The sequence below is a fragment of the Struthio camelus genome, chromosome 15, assembly GCF_040807025.1.
Source record: "Struthio camelus isolate bStrCam1 chromosome 15, bStrCam1.hap1, whole genome shotgun sequence".
Lineage (NCBI taxonomy): Eukaryota > Metazoa > Chordata > Aves > Struthioniformes > Struthionidae > Struthio > Struthio camelus.
Genome location: NC_090956.1, coordinates 15280479 through 15306583, shown reverse-complemented (window position 1 = coordinate 15306583; position 26105 = coordinate 15280479). Strand labels below are relative to the sequence as shown.

At 43.4% G+C, this 26105-nt stretch overlaps 1 protein-coding gene across 9 annotated transcripts in view; it reads left to right on the top strand.

Moving 5' to 3' along the window:
• The window catches only part of LOC104149733 (uncharacterized), a 308193-nt gene extending 282396 nt beyond the window's left edge, over positions 1 to 25797 (top strand). For 6 of the 9 annotated variants that reach the window (XM_009683528.2, XM_009683527.2, XM_068908456.1 and 3 more), the window contains 3 exons: positions 10421 to 10493; positions 24205 to 24302; positions 25245 to 25797. In XM_009683528.2, coding sequence (XP_009681823.2) covers positions 10421 to 10493; positions 24205 to 24302; positions 25245 to 25553 — 480 coding nt within the window. In that variant the 3' untranslated portion in view covers positions 25554 to 25797. Of the gene's footprint in view, positions 1 to 10420; positions 10494 to 22661; positions 22780 to 24204; positions 24303 to 25244 lie in introns of those variants that run through there. The other 3 variants (XM_068908458.1, XM_068908457.1, XM_068908461.1) reach the window with 2 other exon arrangements.
• Positions 25798 to 26105: the final 308 nt, after the last annotated feature.

Here is a 26105-nt window from a genome sequence, read left to right as displayed (position 1 = left end):
GATACCATTTGCACACCTTTTTATGTGTTTTCTGAGGAAAAAGTAGCAATGCTTCTTACTAAGGAAAATAGTGCCACAGTGAAAGCCTTTGTGGTAAAAGTTCTAGTTTGGAGTTGCCTGTTTGCAACTAAATCAAGGCAAGGAGGCAATAGTACTATTAAACGCCACTTGAGATTACGACCAGTGTTTGTTAATTTACAGTGGCTGTGTTTTATTTTTTCTTTAATGTTTTATGTTATCTGTTAGACCTGAAGCGTGTTATCTTTTAGACCTGTTATGTTATCTTTTAGATCTGAAGTCTTTAATTGCTTGAAGCCAACAGGAAAAAATCCACTAATAATTGTCAGGTATGTTTCTCTATAATTCGTTAAACACCAATTGCCTTTGGTCTTGGAGAGTGCCCCTGCTACCTCAGCCCTGCTCTTATCTCCCACCTTGTCTTTGCTATTTGACACCGCGGCTGCTCTCAGGGAAGAGACTGAGGAGTGAACCACGGCACGAGAGGGCTTGGCTGCCCTCCTTTTCCTCCTCCTCCTCCTCCTCCTCCTCCTCCTCCTCCTCCTCCTCTTTACAACAGTTTTTCTAAGAGTGTTTGCTAGGCCCCGTGTGTATAGACCCAGCAGATTTCTAGTGACCACAATTGTATTAAAAGAAAAATGCGACTCTCACGTATCTGTGTGTGGCTCACAGCTGAGTGTCTGTTTCAGTATTAGTCCTCAGAGAATCTGCTTAGCCTTTTGTGAGTTACGTGAAGTTACAGGAGAGAAACTTAAATATTTATGTCACCTTAAAGCATGGGAAAATTACTGCCTGTATCACTGTCTGTGTCCTGTTTTGAGGAAATAAAACACAGATTCGCAATACAGAACGGCACATTTTGTGTGATAAGAAGTATTGTAAGATTTTGCATTTCATGAAGTTGGAACTGAGGACTGATTTAGAGGTTGTTAGCGTTGTGGTTTTTGAATTTGTCTCTATTTTGCTCTTTTAGAAGTGCTAATGCTTTTAGATGTTCACTGGCTTTCCTAAAGGTTGGGGAATAGTTGGGTGTAGTCATCTGAAGCTGAAATATTTCCTGTTACTTGGCTGTAAGAGATTTATTTGGATAGCTTCACTGTATTGAGAAAATAGCTTGTGTATATGCACTTAAAGAAAGCCGTCCACAGAGAATATACCTATGTTTGCCTGGCAGATAAATAGTTCCATCAGGATGAAGTTCCGGTTAACCTTGTATTACAATGTGTTTGTTATTCAAGCTACAATTTAACTCAAGCAAAATCCTGAAAACCTTTCAGAGATTGAAAAGTTTTGATTGAGATGCAATTTTTTGTTTTAGGGCTCAGAGTGACCCGTTACCCAGAGTGATTGCTGAGTATCTCCTGGTTTCCATGCTCCATGCAGCATGCGCACAGAAAAAAGACGATGCAGCATCCTCCTGCGAAGGGCTGTGCCCTGGTGCGGCGGGGCGGGTGAGGGAGGTGGCGGGGTCCTGCGCAGCCGCCTGGGCAGCGCTCGCGTGCCCTGGGCGCTCTAAACGCTGCCATGGAGCCTGCTCAGTCTGTTTAATCTTATTACAGTTTACAGTAGTTTACATTAATGGGCAGCGCTGCGGCAAGTGGCTGCTTCCTGAGTTCAGGAGCACTTCATGGGGGTTGACAGAAGCTTTCATTTTAAACACATTTCTATAAAGTGAAAAAAGTCGGGAAGGCCATATTTGGCAGTTTCCTCACATGCTACCATTTTGTTCCAAATGAAATATGACAACACAATAGCTTGAGGTAATTACAGTAATTGACTTCGGAGAGTTCAAGATGATCATGTAATTAGCTCCTTTATGGGAGAGAGATCTCCACCAGCTCCCTATTTCCACGCTTCTGTGGTCTTGAAAGGTATTTCGCACAGGACTGTAAACCAAAGCGTTTCTTCTACCTGAATTCTGCATATAGTTCACAGGGCTGACTTGCAAATTTAGAAACAAAATTCAACTGACTTAAGAAAAAATGAATTGCCTTTCTTTCTAACTAGGGAAAGTTGTCATGTTGGTGCTCTTGCAGAGCCAGCACATGATGAGAGAGGTTGTAATTGGCAGAGAGATGATTCGTTTAAAAGTGTTTCTTTTACTAAGGAACTGCAGGTAATTTCAAGAGAATAAATTAGATGCCATAAAGGACCTTTACTGATGTCTTTTCAAACTTTCTGTGGGAGAAGGAGGGGGGCAAATAGAGTCTATTGAGAATTCTTATAGAAGCTGTGAATGAAACACATAAAGCTCTAATTGTTAGGAAGCCACTGTGCTCTCAACCATTCACATATAATAGGATCATTTCTATGCAGCTTCAATAGAACGTTCTTCCATTTTCTGGAAAACAGAGTTGTGTGCATGGCATATGTTTTGTGTTTCTTTGGCTGCAAATTCATTTTGCAGAGGAAGATCACCATGAAAAGAGATCGTAATAGAAATCGACTCCTATCAGATTTACGATTAGTTGCAAAAGAAAAATAGATCTCTATCATACAAACAATAGTAGTACATCTTTAGTTTTTTAAATGGCTAAATAGAGAAAATGTTTCAGAATAAGATTATGACAACTATGCAGAACTTTAGAAGCTCAAGACAGAGAATGAAATTTTGCTTTTCACCTTTGGTGTACTCCTTCAACACAGTAGACATCAAGGTTAGAAAACTTCAAAACATACAATAAATTACTTAAAAGGCAGTATAGACACCTGGGATAGATTCAGGTCTTTTAGCAAATATTACCAACCAAGAAAAAATCTTCCATCCAAGCTGTAAGTTCTAATCAAAATCTCTCTGTTGATAATACACAATTTTTCACTTCACTAGGGTCTTCAGTAAACTTACAGTGGATTATTTCCATCCTTGGAGATGTTCAAAACTTAAATAGAGCAAAGATGAGCAACATGATCCAACACTGAAGTTAGCCGTGCTTTACAGCAGGAGGTTGGATCATAGGGTTCCTCAGGGTCCCCTCCAATCTGCATTATATTACAGCTCTATGATTAACTTCTGGAATCCCCTTAATTCACCATGATATCATCTGAATTCAGACTTGAGAGCAATGGGTGTTGGTTATAAGGTTATGGAAATAAAATTGCAGATAGTTATTTTTGTGATACCTGGTAACTATTTGAGTGGTCCTGAGGTAGCCAAGTTGCCAAGTAAAATATGTTAATGTAAACACTGGAAGCTCCTGTTTGTAACTGTATGTCAGGCAGTTGCTCCACAAGCTGAGAGAGATTCTGTTCAAGTGCCACCGTGTGCTTTGCTATTGCTCTGGGAAAAATAGGAGTAGAAAGGAAAGATGGAAATTTCCCTGCTCCTAGGTGGGAAGTGGTTGGTGAGGGATGTGGCTGTTGTGTGCAAGGGTGGCTTATGGCTGACAGTTGTTGCTCGGTGTGCGCACACGCACACTGGCACGGGCTTATTCTCTAGATGCACGAGGAAAAATAGTCACCTTCCGGCGTGCATCAGTTAGCAGAGAGCAGAGGCATCCGGATTCTGAGGGATCTGCATCACTATCTGGGAAGCACAGCTTTGCTTTCAGCTCATGAAGTATGAATTAGCACTCGAGTTTCATAGAGTTTAAAGGGTTTGAAGCTGCAGCAAAATCAAAATTTCTATATGAAATATGTAGCAGAGCAGATAGCTAAGCAAGAACATCCACTGCTTTAAAAAGCTGCACCTCTAGAGGTAGAAAATTAAAAGTGAAATCCTCTTCAAAGTGATAAATGCACTGAAGCCTGTGTTAAACAACCTCTCAAGGGCCTGCTAGGAAAAAAAAAAGGGGGTGTCTCTTGAGGGAGGGAGGTTGATCTGCTGCTGCATGTTATTAAACTTCCCTGTTGCTTTAAGTTTAAAGTTTCAGTGATGCCTTGATCTGCTGATTAGAGTTTGAATGATGCGTTAGCTGTGAACAACTGCATTTTTCAGATGGCGTTTCAAATGGGCAGCTGTGCAGTCCAAAAATAGAAAAACAGCATTCTTTAGTCATCTTAAGTCTTTCAATAAATCGACATAGCTATTGCCTAAATGATCCTTTTCTATTAGTCTTGCAAATGATTGGCAGTTCAGTCATATTACTGCTTCTCACCATCTGGGATTTAGTAGCTGGTTTTTCTCACTTGTCCTATGTGTACATTATGGAAAGGTTAATTTTTTCCTTAGTTGCTTTTCTGACTTTGTTCTTCCTGTGTGTAAAGGAATTATTTTTATCAACCCAGGTCTGTTGTTATTGAAAAAATATGTGGCTGTTAAGCCATAAATAGCCCTTCCCGTTTCAAGATCTAACTGTTCCTTATTGATTTTATTATAAATCATAGTACCACAGAAACAAACTCAAATTATGCTTTTTTTAACTGCTTTTGCGAAAATTAATATCCTGCACAATAGTTATGTTTCTGAAAAAAGGAAGTTCTTCTCCAGGGGAAGTTTGGAAGTCATTGACGTTCTGGCCATTGATAAAACGTCAGTGAGGGCTTCTGGGAGTGACCGTGTATTTGTTTTTGTTAGACTAATCAACCATAAAAAGAGGTTTTTATATCCCACCTCAAATGCTCTTCTATTTCATCATATAATAAAAATGATATCAATGATATTTAAAAGAGCATCTGTCTTGAGCTTCTGAGTTTTCTGATATTTGTGTAAGCATTGGCTAGCCCCCAAGATTTGGTCCAGAATGCCATGTAACATTCGGTCTTTCCTGAGAAACAGAGCTCCTTCTCCCCTGACAGATTATGGCTGAGTATTTTTTTATTGCCTCTGGGGACTAAATCTGTCAATTTTTGCCTTCTGTCAGAATTGGTAGAGAAACTAGACATTAGAAATGGAACATTTTGTGAAGTAAAGTCTAAACCCAAGGAGCAAAAGTAATTCTAGTTTTGCTTCTCCTTTTGCCAATAAGGGTTTATTGTTTGCAAAGGTGAACAGATTATCAGCAATTTTTCAGATTATATCCTATATCACTGTGTTGTGTAATTTCACCCTAATATTCTAAAATAGATGATTTCTTAGATGCTGAATTAAAAATCAGTGGACTCGCAAGGCTGCTTAAAAAAAAAAGAAAATAAGTCCTGGTTTAAAAAATATTGGATTATAAATGTCCCTTTTAAAATTGCAATTAAAAAAATAAAAACCCTTGGCAAGCTAAAGCTGCAAGCTGATGGTGACCGAGTTCCTGGCTGCAGTGCTCGGTGATTTCTGGCTTTGACTGTATGAAACTCTGGGAGAAATCTACAACTGCTGGCAGGGTTTGCTGTAGATCGAGGGCCAGCATAGACGTGTTCCTGACAAACTACGTCTGCAAAAGTGGCTTCAGTGACTTGTGCCGTTTGTAGGCAGCATTGCTGCAGTGCAAAAGCAGCTGTAATCTCTGCAAAGATGTACCAGCATCAAAAATGAAGGAGTATTGATGGTCTAGATGAGGATTATGAAATGCCCAAAACAGTTGAATTTAATTCCTGGGTTCTCTAGCGAGATGCCACACGTCAAGCACTGTGAAGTGCTCTTCCTGAGCAGAGCTCGGTGGTGGAGAAAGTTCCATATGGGAAACCTTCAGATTTCAAAATTGGCTTAGTTCTGTATCAAAGTGAAACAAAAAAATTTGAAATTCTGTTTAAAAAAAAAAACAAACTACTATCTCCTTTAATTTTCTTCTTTTTTCCCTAAGATCATTTAATAGGTTTCACCGAATGTAAAATTTTTAATTTTGACTTTTAAGGTTGATTGTGCAATACCTTTAAGACAAAATCATTTCAAAATGTGAAGTAGAAATATTTCCTTCCATCAGGTCAAAACAAGCTGAATTTGACTTTTTCAAAATGTCTGTATTTTTTACTGTAAGATGTTTCTAGGAAACTGGATGAGCTTCAGTAAATGCTTGGATCCTGAAGGAACACAGTCAGTCTGTTGGAATATGGTTCAAGTGATGTTTGTCTAGACAGGAGAGTTTTTGAAGGGCTAAGGTAGTCATTGGCAGGAGATGGTTTCCAGGTAGATCCTTGGGCCAGCCTTGTCAGCAGGGCCAGGGTTTCATCTCTGAGTAGCCAGGTGCTGTTATCCTTCTCTGCTAACATGAGGCCGCGCACTGCATGGAGAAAGCTGACCAACGAAGCAGATGGTCTCTGTTGTTTTCTATATCTTAACAGTAGCTTAGATGAGACGTGACTTTTCAGGAGAACATGGAATGATTTCTTGGTATGTTCATCGAGTGCTGAACAGCTTTAATGTCTTTCACGACAGCCGTAACGGAAGGTTGTTTTGTGCATGTGACAGAGAGCGATGGGAGTGAAACCCCAGTGAACTAGCTCAGCTACTCTTGTCCTGCGTGCTCTTCACCCAAGGTTGTTACCGGTAATGGGGAGCACCTTACTCCACCAGGAGCCCTGTCACTGTGGATGAAACTACTTACAGGGATGTAGTGTAGTACTGCGAATGGTTTTCTCTCTCTCAGAGCCTGTGCCTTTAAATGCCCTGTGATTTTATTAGAGGTAATTCTGGGGCAATAGGAGTCTTGTTATTACTCCAAATCAAATGAGCCAAACCAAAAAAGGTAAATCATATTTATATGCTTTAACTCCTTAAAATATTTACCTGGGTTCTCAATTGCATAAAAATTCCACAGCACATACTTGTTTTTAATGCACTTCTCTTCCTGTTGCGCTGTGTGGAACATCTGTTCCAGCTTCCCCATTATTCGGGTGTTATTTTTCAGGATGAACCGGAGAGCCTAATTGGCTTTAACTAACCCATCCAGTATTTCACATTCCCCTATGAGTTCCCTTCCACGAGTTCCTTTCTAAGAAACGTAAGTGCTTCTCACATCAGAAGCAAAATATCTTCAGCTATCTGAAAGCTAAACACAGTGCGAGGAGTACTGCAAACGTGCGAGAAGGGCATTTTGCATTTGTGATAGTGCGCGTAGGCTCCATGCGTCCAAATTAAAAACAGCTTTCAAGGTGATAGTTTAGCAGCATTCACAATTGGCAGTAAAAAACCAGATCCACCATGCTAGAAGGCAGGCTGTGCAAGTCTAAAACGGATTAGCTCGAGTGACTTCCATTTTCTCCTTTCTGAGTGAATGAACACAGAAAAGTAGCTATTTCCTGTGGTTACATATTATGTACAATTATGCCACTTGTGTGAATTATGTTTTCCTCTAGGAAAGCCTACACAGCTTCCTGGGGGGGGGCTGGGGGGTTTCAGTTTTAATTGCTTGTTTCTTACCCCATGGTGGTGTGTGACAGGAGCATTTTCTATCTTTCAAAAGATTATGGGTTCCCAAGTTTTGAATTACTTCTGCCCAGAAAAGTGCTTGTATGTGCTGTGCTAGAAATGAGATGGCCAATGTTTTGGTTATATTCCATGGCAGTCTTAGGTCTGCCACGACGTAGCTGCAATTCCAACACATTTAGGAACCATCTGGAAGTTGAACTGCCCACAAGGATAAAATTAGTTGCAGGGCGACATAGAACTGGTCAGAAAAATTCCATCAAAGTGTTTTCTTTTTCCTTTTTCCTTTATATTTTGACACTTTCTCTAAATCTAATTTTTTTTTGCAGAAATTCCTAGGTTTCACCCACAGAAGCCAGGCAGTGGTCCAACAAAGCCTGACCTCCTGGCTCCAGGCCTCCCACATTCTATTCCTCGTCTCAAAAGAAGTCAAATTTGTAGGATTTTTTTCTAAATAGCAATGAGAAATATAGTCAGATACTGCTGTCCATTCCTGCTCTTTGCTGCCTTCTGAAGTCCTCTCCAAAATGAGATTTCTAGTAACAAGATAAAATGAAGTTTCTGTCCACAGACAGTACACGCTCTTTTTATTCATTTCTCATCACAGAAGGAAAAAAATCATCGAGAAGTTTTTCTTCTTCAGGTAACCCAGGTTGTCACTGGAGTTAACCGTAGACACTGAAAGTCCTCACTTTGTTTCATCAGTGGATCTCAGGCTCAGCTACATCTTTAGGCCTTCTCCTTGAAACACCAAAGCAACAAATAGGCTTTCTGGCCTTTTTGCTTGCAAGCAGTGGATTGGCTTTGTGATCGGTTAAATCTTTAATTCACAGACTGACAATCAGAAAAACCTGTTTGACCAGACCTGAAACGCCTTATTTTATATTTGAGGGTTTTTTTATTAATTTTGAAAAGCAAATACCTTCGTTATCTGACAGTCATTTTGTTTAGTTTTGCAAATCAAATTCTACAATTTTTCCTTTTATATCTAGCTGAAAAAAAATTGAATTTGCCACTGAGATGTGCCTTGTTTCTGTTGACCTGCATGTGAATTTCTTCCCTGGAACAATAGTCCTCTTAAAGTTTAGATCAGTTTTTCTGCGACCAGGTGAGCTAGCTCGTTTTTGGCAGTCCAAACTCGAATTTTAAAGAGGCTTTTGAAAATGGTTCTAGATCATACCTGCATTTTTAGGCAACTAAATATCTCGAAAAGGTGGCATCTCTAAAACATTTGTAGCCATATCTATACTACATATGAATGTACTTGTTCCTTCAATGGAGTCTAAAAGAGGATTTAACCAATCCGTTAACATAACTGACGCCAGCAGCCTTGGCCTTTGCAACGTAACAGCTGTGTGGAACTACAAGGAAGGTGCAACATTTTCCATTCGTTTTGGCTTAGATATTTCAGCTTGAAACCAATGTTTGACACATGGCACGTTGCTAATTGCTAAAACATGTTGGTCTGTAAGGACCAAAGAATCATGCAAGATGTCGATTGTGTAGATGAATAATAGTGAAGAGTAATTGTTCTCTGATTTATTTCATTATGCAAGCATGAACAGCATGGACTGCAATTTCCTTTGGAACATCAGTAGAGGAAAAACACATTTCAGCAGGAAACACATAATGTTTTTGTTGTTTTTGATTGTATTTTTTTGTTTCAGCGTGAAAAGAAATGCTCCTCCTTCTTAGTTTCGTAGATATTCCACTGCTGGCCTTGAAAATCACAGTATGAATTGTGGCTCCGGTGGCAATGCATTTCTACAAGGAGACAAGGCGATAACTCTTCCGACTGGTTATCTTTTTTTTTGCAAGAATAAATCGGGAGGGATGGACGAGAAAAAATACCGTTGGATCAGTGGTTTCACAGGCAGAAGGGGTATTGACTGCAGACGAGGGGGCCTGTGTGTGTGTTTGTTTTGCTTTATTTTGGCGAATACAGTCTTTCGTATTAGCTGTAGATTGTGCAGGGCACATGAAGTGAAATGCAAAGGGGAAAGAAGAAAGAAAACACAGCAAATCTAGGGAAGTTGGGTTTTGAATTATAGTTTCTCATAAAAGCTGCAATAAAGATTGAGGCCCTGGTATAAAAACTCAGGAAGAAACTCTCTCTCTCCTGAAGAGATTTCAGTATTGGGGCCCAATCCTGGAAAGAATTACACCAGTCCTAAACTTACTACATAAGGTAATGAAGTCATCATGGCTCCAGGACTCTGAATTGCCGTCTTTATTACCTGAATATTACGTCTGTGGAGACGATTGTTCTGTTGAAGTTAACGTGAGTATATAGTGTAAAGAGCGTACATAGTGTAAGAGATAACAGACCCTGTGTGTACAGTCAAGGCTACAAACACCAGTGTATGGACAAAGGGGTGAGAATCATATGTAAGGCAGCAAAAAAGTCAATGCAATCGCATGTTAATTCATTCGTGTCAATGTATAGTATCAATATTTGTCTTTTGAACCTTTGAATCCTTGAATTGCCTGCTTTGTTGTTGTTTTTCTCTGGCACTTCTCGTGTTTCCTTTCTCATTAGCCCCATTAACTAAGCAAAAATTCTGGGTTTTTGCAGGTTGCTTAATTTGGGGGAAAAAAATTGCTAATGCAGTCAACTCTTTTGAGTGCAGTCTTTTTACTTGCAAAGGACAGATGAAAGACTGCTCCCCTGCACCTTTTCATGCAACACTTCACCCAAAGCTGTTTTTGCCTTTTGGTCTGATCTGAAAAAGCAGTCGCTTTTTTTCTAGTGCAGCTTTCTTCCTCTCCTCTTACCATTTGTCTAATGCTGATCTTGCATTTCTTTTTCATCTGCTGTATCTAAAACAATAACCATAAAAGCTCTATCTTGCATTGTTTTAACTCCTAAAATTCCTTTTATTTTGAATGATAAAAGGTTCCTCTGTTTAGCCCGAGGCCCATGTTTTTCATTAAATTTTACTTAAATCATAGCTGCTATGTTCATAGCTGCTGGCTTTGAATTTTGATCGTGGCTCTGTCTTTAAGCTGTACAGTTATGGTAACCACCTTTGCAAAGGTGAATTCAGTTTATACAGATGTATTTCATGTTAGCTGAAAAATATTACATCTCTTAAATTCGTTCATTGCCTTTTCTTGCCAATACAGGCTGTACTTTTCATGGCTGATTATGAATCGTTGCCTCCTGTACAGGCTTGGCTCGTTCTTCTGGTGTCTCCAGCGAAGGTCCTCGTGAGCCGCTCCGGCAGAGACAGGGACTGCTCAGGTAGGGAGAACGCTCACCTGCGCTTGCCGTTTTCTTGCAGTACTGACGACCCCACCGTGTCCTTGAAGCGCACAGCGCGCTTGTGGGCTCAACGCCAGTGCATGGAGATGAAAGTGAAATAAGTGAGCCAAGCTGAGAGCAGGAATTATATTTGATCTATAACTCAGTTGCCTCAGATGTGTTGGTATTGGAGTCCTTTGGTACAAATATCTAGGGAGGTGGTGGAAGGAGAGTTACAAGAAGGGGACAGTCGTCAAGTGAAGCTGCCCCTGCTCATACCGTTAATCCGTCTTTGAGGATGGTGGGAGAGGGGCTCGAACACCGCGGAGCTGGCGGGGAGGTTGGTAGCGGCAGCGGGCACGAACCCACCCTTGGCGCAGCGGGCTACCACGCTAGCAAGGCTGGGCGTGCGGGAGACAGTAGCCTTCTGGAAGGCGGTACTCTAGAAACGTTTGTCTGCTCTCCTAACAGAGATGCAGTGGTTGCGTGTTTTTTTCTTTCTTTCTTTTTTTAACATTTTAAGCAGCTGTTGAATTTTGACATGAGGCTCATTATACACTCTGGTCTCTTTTAGCATCCCTAAATGATCCAAAGTTAAAACTGAAGGTAAATGAAAAGTCTTTCAAGTGCCTCTTGAACTAATTGTATGTTACAGATCACAGCTGCTCTCTTTGCCCGTGGATTTGCCTTCTTCCTTTGTCGGCCAACCTCGTTTCAGTGCTGGGAGAGTTCACGTGAAAATACCGTGCAGATTGGTTCTCGGTATGCTCTGCAGTTTTACTCATTGCCGACAGGGCTACCTGGTCTGGGGGGTATCATGCTGCTGGAGAACAAGTGCGAGCTCATACCTGGAGATCTGATTCTCTGTGTGCAGGCGAAGATAGCATCTTGTAAACACTGATAGCAAATTTGTCAGGGAACAGAGCGGTACTTCTGGGTGATGAAACTTGTGAGATTTTAGGCTATTAACAGGCACCTATTTTTCATTTTATGAGAAAAAGGGATAAACTTCAGATTATAAAATTCAATATAGGACTAACAAAGCATGCTATATTACTTGTCTTAGCTTTAGTTGCTTTTAAAGTTTATCCTTTTCTTCTTAGATCTCTTTATTGGCGTGGAATAAGATCCAGGTCTATTATCAGCCCAGCCGATTTCTGTTAGTATTACTTTTGTGATAATGCTGTGGCGTGAACAGAAGGCTCTGGGGCACGGGCTCCACCGAGTTGTCAGTCACCTCTGAGATGACTGATGAGGAATATAGCTGTTACGCGGCTGGCTTTTCTGCTTATGATTAACAGATTTGTGCAGTGAGACCTCTGTCTTTTGAACCCCCGTTTCCCAGTGCAGCGCTGGATCTTGCAGATGCTTGAGCTGGTTCACATTCCAGCAAAGGCAGCTGAGGGGTGAGGTAGAGTCGTTCGATTTCGAAACTCTTTGGTCGTGGTAAAGCAGCAGAGCGAGCTGCACGCGTAAAGCTGCCGCGGCCCCTCGGCCCGGCCCGGCCCGCCCTGCTCTGCAGCCCCCGGCACGGATCCCTTCTCCTCCTGCGTCGCTGCCCAGAAGGGCCTTTTTTTACCTTTGCCCGTGGGTACCTCTGTGTCCGTAGTTTAGGTAGTACGGCGGACGCCTTTCCAGGCCTTCATGAGACGTGGGGTCTCCTGCAGGAGATTTCTGGTTCCTGCAGCCTGTTTCTCCCTTTGTGAGCAGCGCGACGGCCGGGATATGGTGTCCGATGCCTTGTCTGAAACCTGCGGCTCGTCGCCAGCGCCGCTAAGGGGATTCGCTTGGTTACGGGCAGAGCAGCCCTTTCTGGACCTTCCTGCTCTGTGGTACAGCTGCTTGCTCAGTTCTCAGTTTTACCCCTAGATAAAGAAGGACTTTCTTTAGGTAGGTGGTGACAGGTAGACTGATACAGGTCCAACCTGCATAGGAGTGGTGCAGTTGTTAAGTGCAGTCCATGAGTATTAGGGGTGAGGACTAACCCCTCTGAAATGCATAGTTTCTGTTTCTTTTATTAGCGCAATAACAAAATTGCACTGGTAGGCATAACTGCCTGTGTGATCCTCTATAGCTTTCCATCTTGAACTGGATTTTGAGAGGAGAAAAAAATACAGAAGTAAGATCAGAGTAGGCAAAACAGAAAAGGATGGGCAATGTTAAAGGAGGAGAAAACATAACAGATGTGCTCTAATAGGTGTTACAAAGTAAAAAGGGTGGGCAGTGCTGTAGATGGTTCAGCAATTAAATTTTTGTTTTCATTAGAGAGAGAAGGAAATTGTCGCTCCTTTTAATACTTCTCTGGATGGCACAAGTTATCCAGCGTCATGCTCAGGACTGTGCCTCGGGCCAGGCTGTGCTGAAACAGTGCCAATACTTGCGTAAGAGGCAGGAGAGCAGGAAGCCAAAGTCTGGAGGAACTGCACTGAATCCATGCAGGGTCTGGAAAAATGCCAAGGTCCACACTCAGGTATTTCAGTACCGATCCATCTTTGGTAGAGGATGAGCATTAAGAAGTAGATAAAGAGCAGCTGCTGTTTATCATTGTTTATCAAGAACACAAAGTGTTTGCTGAGAGGTTTGAACACAGCAAACCCCGCAAGCCATAAGAACGGTTGCTGCTTTTGCTGATACAATTTTTGACTCACTGATTTGTATACATCGTGTGGGAGTATGTGTTTGTGCTTGTACAAATGATGAATAGTCCCCTGACTCAGCAGAGAAAACTGCACTTTAATCTTAACGTCGTAAGACTATAGCAAACGCAGTCTTCTACCACCCTCTAGACTTCTGCCACGTTTGCTACATCCACTGCATGTGACATGTGCTTCCTCGGCAACTTGTCTGTGTTGGCAAAACCCTGATAGTGGTGCGGGTAGACCAATTATACTGCTTCTGCTAATAAAACTGGTTTTGGGGTGGGATGCACTAGTATAGATCTTTGCAAGTATCAGTAGTGTAGCTATGATTGGCCAGTATACTTTGTTTCTTGCTGTAGTAATTGGGTATCCAAGCACTAGCCAAATGATCTTATGGTTGACATTGCTGTAGATAGCTCAAAAATTAAATTCTGGACAGCAGATTCCAGAAAACCAAGTCATCGATCTCCCACATATAAAGACTAGACATAAACAGCAATGAATAGAGTGCGCCTGAGGTCTTCTGAAACATCTGAGCTGATGCACCAGAGGGAGAGGCTCAGTGATATGATCTGTCTGTTATTGAGTTGAGAGAGGAAGCATTGTCTGAGGATTAGAGCAATGCCAAGGAAAACAGGCGTCTTTTATCCTAGGCTTTGGGCACCGTATCTGCTCAGTATGGCCGTTAGACACTCATATTTTTCCTTTTTATGTCTATTTAACCTTCCTTGAACTTATCCCTGCTGTAGATTCCGCCTAGGAGGGACTATCCTGTCTGGGTGTAGAGTGCTCGGAGAAAGGAGTTCAAGTCATAAGCTGTAGATTTTTGCATAGGATTGTGCGAATTTTCCTTTTGAAAGAAAAACCCCAGACCTTTCATTTGAAACAGGTTGGTGTTTTTTTTGATTCTTCCACTTTCCCTCAAAAACCCAATTTTTGCTGCTAAAAACTTGGAAAGACTCACACAAAAAGTTTCATAACAAATGCAAAATGTTCAGCTGAAAAATGGCCCCCAGTTCATCCATTGTGGTCCCTTATTTTGGCCTTAGAATTTGAATTAAATGCTAAGGACAAGGTTAGTTTTCCTAAGGCGTAATACCTGAAAAAGACCTTGAATCCCACAAATCTTTGTTTTACCCTAGGTAAGCTTTCTGTAAGTACCAAGTAAGGCTTGGCTTAGATTTAAAGGGTGAGATCAATCCGCATTTTAACCAAATGGAGTACAGTGACACAAAGAACCTTGTTTTTACATGTGCTTCACTTCTTTTTGGAAGCTAGTGTAATGCCTTTTTTTCTGCACTTCTGTTAGGTTTATTTTTATCAGGTCTAATATGAAAAGATAATAAGGCTAATAAGGACAAAACTATCTCTTGTTAAATAATGTGATGGCCATGAATCAGTATTATTATTTATGCATAGATGCTTTTGCCAGTTTTATCCGTTACTATCTCTTCCCAACTTCCCTTTCAGTGTCCAGCACTTGGCATCTGCACTGCAAGGACCGGTGCCCCTGTGTTAGCGGTTCATTGCAGTCATGAAGGAAACACAAATCAAATGCTGTTTGATAGCAACTGTTTCCAGATGTCCTTATTAGTGCAACATTATTTGAGCATTATTAGTGCAACAAAGTTAGCAATTGTAGCCCTGCTTCTTTATTTAAAGCCACTGAATCAGTTTTAAAACCCACAGGGTAGTAGAAATACCCTGTTGTTATTCCCTTTGCTCATTTGCCAATCATACCCAAAATTGTTTTGGCAGACATAGTTGACAAGATTAAGTTACAATTAGTTGTCTTGCTGGATTTTGATTGCATCTCAGTGAGAGGAAAAAATCTTTTTGCTTTTGAATGGGTTGGCCAGTTGGATTTCTGTGCTTGGCATGCCACACTTTGTAGCTACGGTGGTTTAGATTATAATTTTAACATTTCAGTCAACTTTGGTATGTTTAGACTTAATACAGTGCACCAAAAAATATTAACACTAAAGGAAAAAAATTCCAGTCGTCTTTTGTAGTCTCATTTTGGTGCAACAAAGAATTCAGCAGTAGATTTTGTGGACCAGCCAGTGAACAAATGTATTCCCCCCCCCACCTCCCCCCAACCAATCTCATTAAATGTTTTTTCATTTTCATGTTTTTTATTCTGTAAGAATTTTGATTTGTTTTCAACCTGTGAGCTACTTGAAAACAATTTGATTTGACCCTGCCATGTTTAAACTCCACAGTTCAGGGTTTTTCAGCAGTTGTACTGAGAACTGAGAAGAGATCTGCTCTGAGGGGGGATTATCTGCTATCTGCCTAATGCAGATTTCGTGCTCCTTCTTCTGAAGTGCTTAGTGCTGAGGGCGGTAAGAGCTGTCTCACGGAAACAGATGGGCCTTGAGTCCGGTCTAACAGAAGTTTCTGTATCTGTATTCTCTGTTGTCTGTTGCTTAACATTATTCACCTTATTGAATCCTCTGAGAAGGAGACCTGGGGGTGACAGGTACTAAGCTAGGTTAAGGTTAGTTTTCTCTGTGCTCAGACCAACCCAAACCAATGATGCTCTTTTCCAAAAAGAGAAATGATGCTCTTCTCCAAAAGGGAAAACTACTAGTATATTCACAAACTGTGTGTATACCGGCAGCTTCTGGGGCCTGGCTCCTTGCTCCTGTCGAGAGCAATCCTTGTATCATTCTTGTTCCCAACCTACAGCACCGCAGTTCGCTATCAGTGTGGCAGATCTTCCTTAATATGCTCCGTGCCTTAAGAAGGCTGTCTAGGAAAGCTTTAGGCTTGATAAGGGTTGCATTTTTCCTGTCTCTATTCCAAAAAGCAACTGTTCTCAGAAATACTGCGAATGGAAGATTATGACTGAAATTGGGTTAGTCATTAAAATCTGTGTTTTATATAATGCCTATCTTATTCTATGTATATAGAATTCTTAAAGTTTGGACTATATATGGAATATCGAATGTTTTAGAATTAAATTATTTGTATAGTTATTCTTTTTTTTGGACCAAATTTGTTTTTGACTTTCTCAGAACTGAAGAAACCAAAGCTATCATTTGGTGCTTTCTTTTTTTTTTAAATCATTCTCCATATCTGTTTTCTTTGATCCCCCACTAAAATCTTGTCCTTTCATGTTTCCTTGATTCTTTGAATTTCTGGACTTCCCAGCGTTTTTGTTTTGTATTCCAAGGTGGCTCTTTATTCATACCTTAACCTCACTAGTCTGAAAACTAATAACAGCTTCTGTGAACAGTAAAACCTGCCTCTCCCATGAGATCCTAAATCTCCCAAATGCCTGAATCTTTGCTGAGTAACTCTTAACACTAACCTTAAATACACACACACACACACACACACACACGCACACACACACACTTATTTATTTATTTAGGGTAATATTTTCAAAATGAATCAATAATGATTGAGCCAGAAGTTAACAGAAGCTTTATGTTTGCTCTCAATGCTTAAAGAGTTAAAGTACTGCTAAGAGCTTTAGGAAAAAAAACCACTATAGACTCTCATGGCTTATGTTATTTTAGGTCTTGGTTCAGTGGGGACCTCCATGTCAGGAGATAAGAATGTGACTCTATTAAAAACAGTGTTTGGTGTCTGTAATACCTGCGTGCCACCCTTGGACAGAGGTACAGGAATTTTGAAACTGAAAGATAATGATCTCTGCTGGTACAACTTTTCATCACATGAAGAACATTTGCTTTTTCTTACCAGGTTATTCCATTTTTTTCCCCCCTAAGGGGAGTGGATTAGGACAGCCTGTTCTGAGTAGAGAAGGCGTGAAGAAGAGAAAGCAGAAAAATGCCAACTATTTTTTCCTCTGAAAATAACATTTGATGGGAATATGGGAACGCAGCTGCTAAAATGCATTTGCTTCTCTAATCTTTGCGACATCTGGAGTTGCTGAACCCAAGAAAGACATATCCATGCTTGAACAGAATGGTTCAAGAGTAATATGTAAATAGATGAGGTTTAATTCAACTAATGGAGGGAAAAAAAAAAAAAAACATGTCACGACAGTAGTTTCTGTAGACATTGCCAGTGGGTTTTTTCTTTTTTCTTTTCTTTTTTCTCTCTTTTTCTTTTTTCTTCATCTCTTTTTTTCTTTTTCAACAAATGCGATTACTGTAAGAGGCAGAGCTGATAGATTTCCTTTCTTCACTGTTGCAGCTTAGGAAAGTTCAAGAAGTCGGCTGTCAGAGCCTGGGTCCCTTGCAGGCTAAGGAATTTCAATTTCAAAGTACAAGAGATTGAAGTCTTGAAACAAAAGATCATCAAACACTAATAACTCCAGTCTTGCTGGAGCTGTGAAGTGGGGAGGAAGCAGTGCCCCTTTGTAAGGGGCAGCGAGTGTGACAGTGAATCTTGCACTCAATTAATTCTGGGGGGGGGAGGTGTTATAAGGGTGATATGAGGGACTCAGATGTGAATGAACGGACCATTTAAGGCCACTAAAAAAGGTGCGCACCCACCAAATTGCTTTCAAAGTTACAAGAGAGGTTCTGCGGGCACTGCTCAATCTCATTGCCGAAGCACCTCAGAAGACGGACTTTCTTACTGAGTCTAGCTATGGGGAAGAAAAGTGTAGTGGACTTCAACCCCCAGCTTGTGGAAGGCCAGCTGCGAACTCTAAAGCATATTCAGTCTAGTACATACATACTGCTAAATGTATCACAGTATATGTGACCTGCAGGTATTTCATGATTAAGCTTCAGAAAAGTGATATTCTGCAGAGTGAAAAATCTGAATTTTCACCGAAGGATGATCTTTCAAGTTCTACCCGAGTTAGTTAACAATTTTTCCTCCTTAAACTACACTTTGCTAAGTGTAATATTCAGCAAAGAAACTATTTGTCACCAAAACTGCAAAACTTTCCATGTGGTGACCTTCACATCTTCTTGTGTCACAGCTTTCCAAGACAAGCTTTTTCAGCCTGTAGATTTAGTTTGCACTTTGCTCCCAGATGTCTTGTGTTGCATTTGGCTCTATTAAAATGCATTTTGTAGGTTACAAGCAATTCAGATTTCCCTGTAATAGCAACTTGCCTTTGGTATTTACTGCTCTGCAAAGATTTGTGGCAACAACAAAGTTGACCAGCAAACACTCTGTAACATAGTCTTACTACTGACAGAAACGTGGAATGAGTTGGGGTCCTTGACCTAAGGCTGGAGAGGGACCGCTGCACTGGTTTCTCCTTATGAAAAACAGCATTTTCAAGTCGGCAAACCAGTTTGGTGCAGGGCGTTCACTTTACGTATGATACAACGTAAATCCTTAATCAAAAGTCAAGTTAAAAGGTAAAGTATGTGGTATCAACATAGTTGTCTCCCTAACTGGCACAAAACATCTTAAATAAAGAGACAAACATGGCAATAGATTTGTGAAAACAATCTGAGTAGCTTCTTAGTTATTGCTGAGAGCATCCCAGATGAGCAGTTTTGATGCTTTCTCTACCTCTAACCTGGGAGGTAAGAGACCTGTAGTCCCTCAAGTCACCGTGAAAGAGAAAAAAAATCTTTTTTTGGGGGGGGGGGGATGTGGGGGTGGGAATACCTTGATAATCCTTGAATCTTTTAGAATTTCCCCAGTCGTTCAAGATTTTACTGAAAAAAAAAATGAACAAGTGAACATAATTGGTTCAGAAACCTATGTAACTACTCCTTTAAGTCATTGGTGCATCTTCCCCAGGTTTGTTGATGTAGAAGAGACTTTAACTTTAGCAAATGGTCCCTACTAACCACCTTCTGACAGCAGTAGCTTTATGTCCAGCACACAGCAACAGAAGACCCCTGCTTTGTTCCTAATACAGAGCAAAGATCTGAGGAAAATCTGTGTTATTTCTGTACCAGTGTGCACCTGGTACTGTAGGTGTAGTACATGTCCTGAATCTCTGTTCATACTATGTCTGAGAAATACCATCTTATTTTCTGCATTGAAACAGGCCACTGGTATTTGGAGTCTTTTTACTCTTTCTAATTAAATACCTGCAGTTCTGAGTTTGAATCTATTCTTATTGCAACTTGATAGCCCTGAAAAAAACCCAGCAGACTTTTTTCATCTACACTTGAGCATGTTGAGAATTAATTCTTTTCTCAGCTGCATTTCTTTTCTCCCTCTCCATTTGTTTCCTAAATTCTGCCCTTGCATGTCATGGTTCTGCCCACAACAAGCAGCGGAAGCATCAAACTCATCGCAAGAAGCACGGTTCTCTAATGTCGTCCTCAGTCAGTCAGATAATTGTGTGGTTAAAATTGGGATTTTTGTTAAAAGGCACGCGGCTGGACGCCAGGGAGGCGATGCCAGCCTTGACGCGGGAGGAGGTGGAAATGGTGCTTTCCCCCAAGGGGCCGAGGCCGGTGGGATTTCGGGGGAGCCTGGGGCAGGGGGAGGCGGCGCTCGCAGGCTCCCGCGGCGCGTGGGCGACTTCTGAGCCTGGCGCAGCTAAACCTGCAACTCGTGCTCCGAGGCAGGGGTACAAAGGCCATTTCCCTAGGCGTGGGGGGAAAGGACTGCGCGGAGTTTGCTTTACCTGGAGAGGCTGCAGAAGCCACCAGGCTGAGAGCAAGACTTAAGAAAAGGACTGGTCCTCCAGGGATTTCATGGGCACTTATTAGATTGGTTTACAATTTCTTTTAATCATTTGCAGATCTGAGCGCTCTCTGTTTTAAGAGAGTAGTTTGTGTTCTTGCAAACCTGCCCTGAGATATTACAAGCCTGTAGGGTTTTTTCCTGTGCTTGCTTTAAGGAAAGAAATGACAGTTTCACCACCAGACTTTGAAGTGATTTAGGATCTACCACACTGGGTAATGTGTATTGAGCTTTGGTATATATAATAATTTATAAACACACAAATCTGCAAGATATAATTAGAACTAATGACACCTTGCACTGAATGATTACTTGGAAGAATTTAATGGATTTTGTCCTGCAGGTTGAGTGTTTTTGAGCGGCAAGCTGTACTCCTCAACAGGAGCTGCTTTTAGCTTGTGGGAGGTGAATCAGATCCAAGATTGTCAGGAGAGAAATTGCGAGAGCAGTTACTTAAGACGTGGCTTTATCAAAGGCTGATGGAGGGATATCATTAGAAAGGCTCCTTTTAGCTTGAATTATCTGTGGTTCACGGCATATGCATGCGCACGAAATAGTCGCTTGTGTGTTATACGTACGCTGCCGCACACAAAGCGCGTTTTGCCTCTCACAAAAAGTTGGAAGTCGAAGTGGCAGCTTCCCTGGCTACAGCGGAAATTGTGCCAGACCGCTGGGGACACTTGTCCCCAGCACGCGTAGGAGGCTGCCGTGAAGCAAGCAAAAATAGCTTGGGCGTAGCACCGTGCTAATCGGCCTGTATTGCTCCCAAAATGAAGTTAGCTTGAGTACAGCCCGCGAGGCTACGGGGAGCTTGGCTATATTTCCACTGTATTGCAAGTACACAGAGAGAGAGAGAGAGATGGTCCCCAAAAGAAAAGAGAATTTATATGCTGTATATCAGTAGATTTCCCCAAAACATCACAAAGGGCAAGTTACTTGAGAACTTTAACCGAGTGACTGAGTTTGTTTGGATTAAAACCCTTTCAGCTCTGTTTTCACTCAGCTCCTATGTTTGTGTGATTGCTGCAATTTGCATTTATGGGCCTAACATATTGAAGCATCAGCACTCGCATCTAGAACCAGCAGTATAAAACTGTGCATTAGGAATTTCTATTAAAATACTAATTAAAAAAAAAAAAATTAGACAGTGGAGTAACGAGAGAATACCGAAGAGCAAACAGGTCACCCGTTGTCTGATCTTCCCCTGCCAGTGGTGTCTGTGGGGCACATCATTACATTCATTTCTTTTTTTTAACCAATGTATTGCATATGCCTTTACAGTAGAGAAAAACAAAAGACTGCGTGGTTGTTCTGAGGACAGCAATGTTCATTGCTCCTATGGCTGCTGTCATGGATTTTATACTAGTTGAAGCCTGAAATGTGTGCTCTTGGGTAGTTTTATTTGTTTTTTTAGAGGACTGGGAAAATAGGGGAGAGTGCAGCCACTTTTTCAAATCTGTTCAAGTCAGAAAGAACTGGTTGGCGTTATTTCCATGCAATGCATCATTGCCCTCCTCCATTTTCCTGCAGTTATGGCTGCTCTCTCATGCAAGATTCATATAGTTATGATTCAGCTGGTATTTGAAACTGTGTAAGAGGAATTGCTGTTTTTATTTTAGCCAAGCAACATGCGCAGAAAATGGGGCGAACGCAGCTGGTTGGGGCATAGTCTAAATGCGATGCAGAGGTAGAGACCACCCAAGCGTGGAGGAGCACTACCAGAGCAAGGCCAGCTCTGACAGCTACGACCCTCATACTGGGTGACAGAGACATGGGGGACAGCCCGCAGGGATACGGGGGGACAGCGGACAGCCCGCAGGGGTACAGGGGAGAGGGGGACAGCCCACAGGGATACGGGGGGATGGAAGGGGACAGCCCGCAGGGATACGGGGGAGAGGGGGACAGCCCACAGGGGTACAGGGGGATGGAAGGGGACAGCCCGCAGGGGTACAGGGGAGAGGGGGACAGCCCGCAGGGATACGGGGGGATGGAAGGGGACAGCCCGCAGGGGTACAGGGGAGAGGGGGACAGCCCGCAGGGATACGGGGGGATGGAAGGGAACAGCCCGCAGGGGTACGGGGGGATGGAAGGGGACAGCCTGCAGGGGTACAGGGGAGAGGGGGACAGCCCGCAGGGATACGGGGGGATGGAAGGGGACAGCCCGTAGGGGTACAGGGGAGAGGGGGACAGCCCGCAGGGGTACAGGGGGATGGAAGGGGACAGCCCGTAGGGGTACAGGGGAGAGGGGGACAGCCCGCAGGGGTACAGGGGGATGGAAGGGGACAGCCCGTAGGGGTACAGGGGAGAGGGGGACAGCCTGCAGGGGTACAGGGGGATGGAAGGGGACAGCCCGTAGGGGTACAGGGGAGAGGGGGACAGCCCGCAGGGGTACAGGGGGATGGAAGGGGACAGCCCGTAGGGGTACAGGGGAGAGGGGGACAGCCCGCAGGGGTACGGGGGGATGGAAGGGGACAGCCCGCAGGGGTACAGGGGGATGGAAGGGGACAGCCCGTAGGGGTACAGGGGAGAGGGGGACAGCCTGCAGGGGTACAGGGGGATGGAAGGGGACAGCCCGTAGGGGTACAGGGGAGAGGGGGACAGCCCGCAGGGGTACAGGGGGATGGAAGGGGACAGCCCGTAGGGGTACAGGGGAGAGGGGGACAGCCCGCAGGGGTACGGGGGGATGGAAGGGGACAGCCCGTAGGGGTACAGGGGAGAGGGGGACAGCCCGCAGGGGTACGGGGGGATGGAAGGGGACAGCCCGTAGGGGTACAGGGGAGAGGGGGACAGCCCGCAGGGATACAGGGGGATGGGAGGGGGACGGTCCACAGGGATACGGGGGGTCGGGAGGGGGACAGTCCACAGGGACCTGGGGGGACGGGGGACAGGACAGCCTGCAGAGATAATCCTGCCGGGTTTCTGCAGTCCGGGCAGCGGGCAGTGGTGCGTCACAATGGAAGAAGCATCTCTTCAGCTGCAGTGGGCGCCGAGGTTTGAGAGCCGTTTCGTCTGTCTCCCAGTGCCAAGAGCAAAGGCTCTCTCTTCTCCGTTGCCCCAGGGTATCTTCAGTAGCTTTTAACCTGATTAAATTTATAATATCTGATTTATTTCCTCTTTCCTCATTTTTTTTTTCCTTAACTGGCTGTAGGTAATAACCATCTTCTTGTCTACTAAGAAAGCGTGTATTTTGGGGAATGGTGCTAGTCTCTGAAGTAAAATTCTGCAGGTCTCAATAATGCGTTTTTTAGGCCAGTCACACTGGACTTGGACTATATGAGACTTTCCTTTCTCTGCCATGTGACTGAGCACTGGTTGACTAGGATCACGGCAGCTAATTTGTATATTTTGCATCTTTTGCAATGAGTTTCTATGCAACGGTTATATTTTCATACAACAGTTCTTAAATGATAAGCTTATGAAGAGCCCTTCATCCGTTCCTCTGTGCATCAGGTAGCTGTTGTGCAAGCAAGTCCTCTCTAAGAGAGAGAATTTGTAGCCAAGAGGTTTTCAGTCCCCTGAAGTGCATCGAGTCGTTTTCTAGCCCTTTAAAGCACTGTACGTGAGCATATTACAAAAGAAACACAAAGTGTTGCATTTTTGAACAGTTCCACTCTATCAAATCCATTATCCTCATCTTTGAGTGTTTTTTTTTTTTTTAAGGAAAAACAGTGAGTTTCCTATGGCTTGTAGAAACTTCCAGAATTTGGGGTCTTTATCCCAGCAGAAGACCTGCTTCTTACTCCGTGCTTCGCGCATACTGTGATTAGCGGGGCCGGGACTGAGGAGCCTGGCCCCCTTGCCGCAGAGCGTCCCTCTCGCTGGCAGCGTTCCTCTGTGCGATCCAGGCGTCCAGGCAGGCTCGGAGCTGGTCTGGAGCAGGGCGCGGGAGGGAGAGTCCGTGGCCCGTGGCTGTTGCAGGCGGCCCACTCGGCTTCGCCCCCCTCTTTGCTGTGGAAGCAGAGGCATGCTGACTGCTTTGCCTCGGGAGGTTGAACGGCTCTGTACTTCTGAATGGCCGTAGGTACCGAACCTCCGATGCGTCGCTGCAGGTACTGCGAATTTCATATAAGAAGCAAGAGCCCTGAGGTGCCCTGTGAAATGGGTGGCCCCCAAGGCTTTAGACTATGAAATAATATTAAAAACATCCCTTGCATGTTGGAGAGGCCGTTAGGTTCAGAGCGGACTGCAGCTTGGAGGGATTTCCTACTGAAGTCTGCCGTGACTTGGATTTTTCTAGGCGCTTGCGGAGCTAGACAACTATCAAGGTGATGGAGAGGATAATCAGTGTTATGAAATGATAAAGAATTTTTTTCTCCGTAATCAACACATTTTGCTTTTCTGAATGACATGCTTATTAATAGCGTTGAAGCACGCGGATCATGGTTGGGAGAGGATGGTGGGACGTACTGTTCAGTTTTGCTCCGTGTTGCTTGGCTGCTGTTTCAAGAGCAATGAAACATCTTGGAAATTCCCCTTGTTTGCAGCTGCTGTGCCGTGGCGGATCCTGCAACCGGCGGTGCAGCCGTGGCCTCTAGCCTGGGCACGCTTCTGCCGTGAGCCAGGCCATGGACTTTGGACAAGGGTATGTCTAGACCAAAATGGGAAAGAATTGAGGGGGAGGAGGGGCCACAAGGATCTCTTAGGCAGAAGACAATGGATTTACCTTCCACCTCCTGGAAATAGAAAGTCTCTCACTAAATTTAAAATAACAGAAAAGGTAATTCATTTCAGGTTTATAAAGTTGAAACAGAGTTACATTAGAAATGTAACTAAGAGTTGGTAGTGGAATTGCATATAAAAAGCAGTCGATAATGTTTGTAACATGGAATAATGTTTGCAGTAGGAATCAGGAGATTTTGATATTCAGTCAGTTCTGCCTCTGATTTACTTTGTCAGACCCTGCCATCACTGCACCTCCATTTCTCATGCGATTAAAGGAGGGCGATAAATCTGCTCTTAAACTCTTGTTAAAGGTTTTGAGATTGTGAGATTTGCAGAGAATCCCAGGATTGTGATTATTCATGTTATTATTTTACAATAAAACATTGAAAATACTACATATTATAAAATTTTCCTTTAATTTAGAAGAGAGAGTACTTTTCTAGTGAAAAGTTAATTTACATTAGGGGAAAATGTTTCACGCAGCCCAGAAGGAAATACTGAATTGCTTTGCAAGGTTTCATTAAACCCCAAACTCTCCTGGCGTCTCTGGGGATGAGACCACTTGTCCGACTCCCGGGCTGACTCGCGCTGGTGTCGCACCACTGCACGTGGAGCTGAAGTCACGGTCCGGAAGGGGCTCTGCTGTAATTTTTGTACTGAGTGCTCGAGCAGGTCTCTCGCTCCTGGCATAGGGTGTCGTGAGTGGGATTAACAAAAGGAGCGGAGAGCCGGGGGCCGGGGCCAGGCCGCCTCGGCGCTGGCGCGCAGTGCGGGAAGTCTGGGGCGAAGGAAGCGCCTACCGGCAACTGCGTAAGGGAAAGGGTTTGAAACCTTTTTTTTTTTTTTTTTTTTTTTTTTTAAGGAAAAACTAAAGAGTGTTTCAGTGACATGGAGAGAAGAAGGAGAAAAAGGTCCTGCGCGTGGGCTCAGACAGCCTGGAAGCGCCGGCAGCAGTCAGCAGGAGGAGAGCGTCGCCGGGATGTGCCGCTGCAAGGCCGAGATAACCCAGCTCCTCGTCTTGCCCTTGGCTGCTAGGGTCTGCGTGCAGGCGGAGCTCTCCTGGCGCGGGGCGCTGCACAACGCCATGCGCAGCCGTACCCCGATGGCCAAGTGGAGAAATCTGCGCTGCCGTGCTGTACGCTCGGTACGAGACACGTTTCTGGATCAGTAATCTATCATAATTTTGTTGGACAGAAGGGAGTAGCACCAGGTTTCTTTCTTCTGGAGGAGAGAGATTTTGATTAATTTTTCCCCTTCTCTTCAGGGTTAGCACTTTGCATTATATATGTTTCAAGGCAGGGAAATTGCTTGCTTGACAGCTGTGGATAAAACATGAAACTTTAGATAATGTTTTAAATTCACCAGGGACAAACCAGCTTCAATGTAATTGATAAATTAAACCGAATTCAAATATCATCTGCTGGCGTGGATCTGTACTTAGGAAACTCAGTTGCAGAGGGGAGAGGTGACTGGTATACACCTCATTTTGCGGCTAAAAATAGGGATGTCTCAAGACTGGGTGGGAGCAGGCGAGGCATGTGCTGGGCAAGCTTGCTGCGTTTCGTGTTGAAAAAGTTTGCCGCAGCTCACAGCTTGAGTAGCGGCAGGCTTGCTGTGTAAGAGGCGACGGGGAGAGAGTCCCGGTCTGAAGCGCTGAATTATGGTCTCCTGGGCTGCATCAGGCAGAGTGTTGCCAGCAGGTGGAGGGAGGTGATCCTGCCCC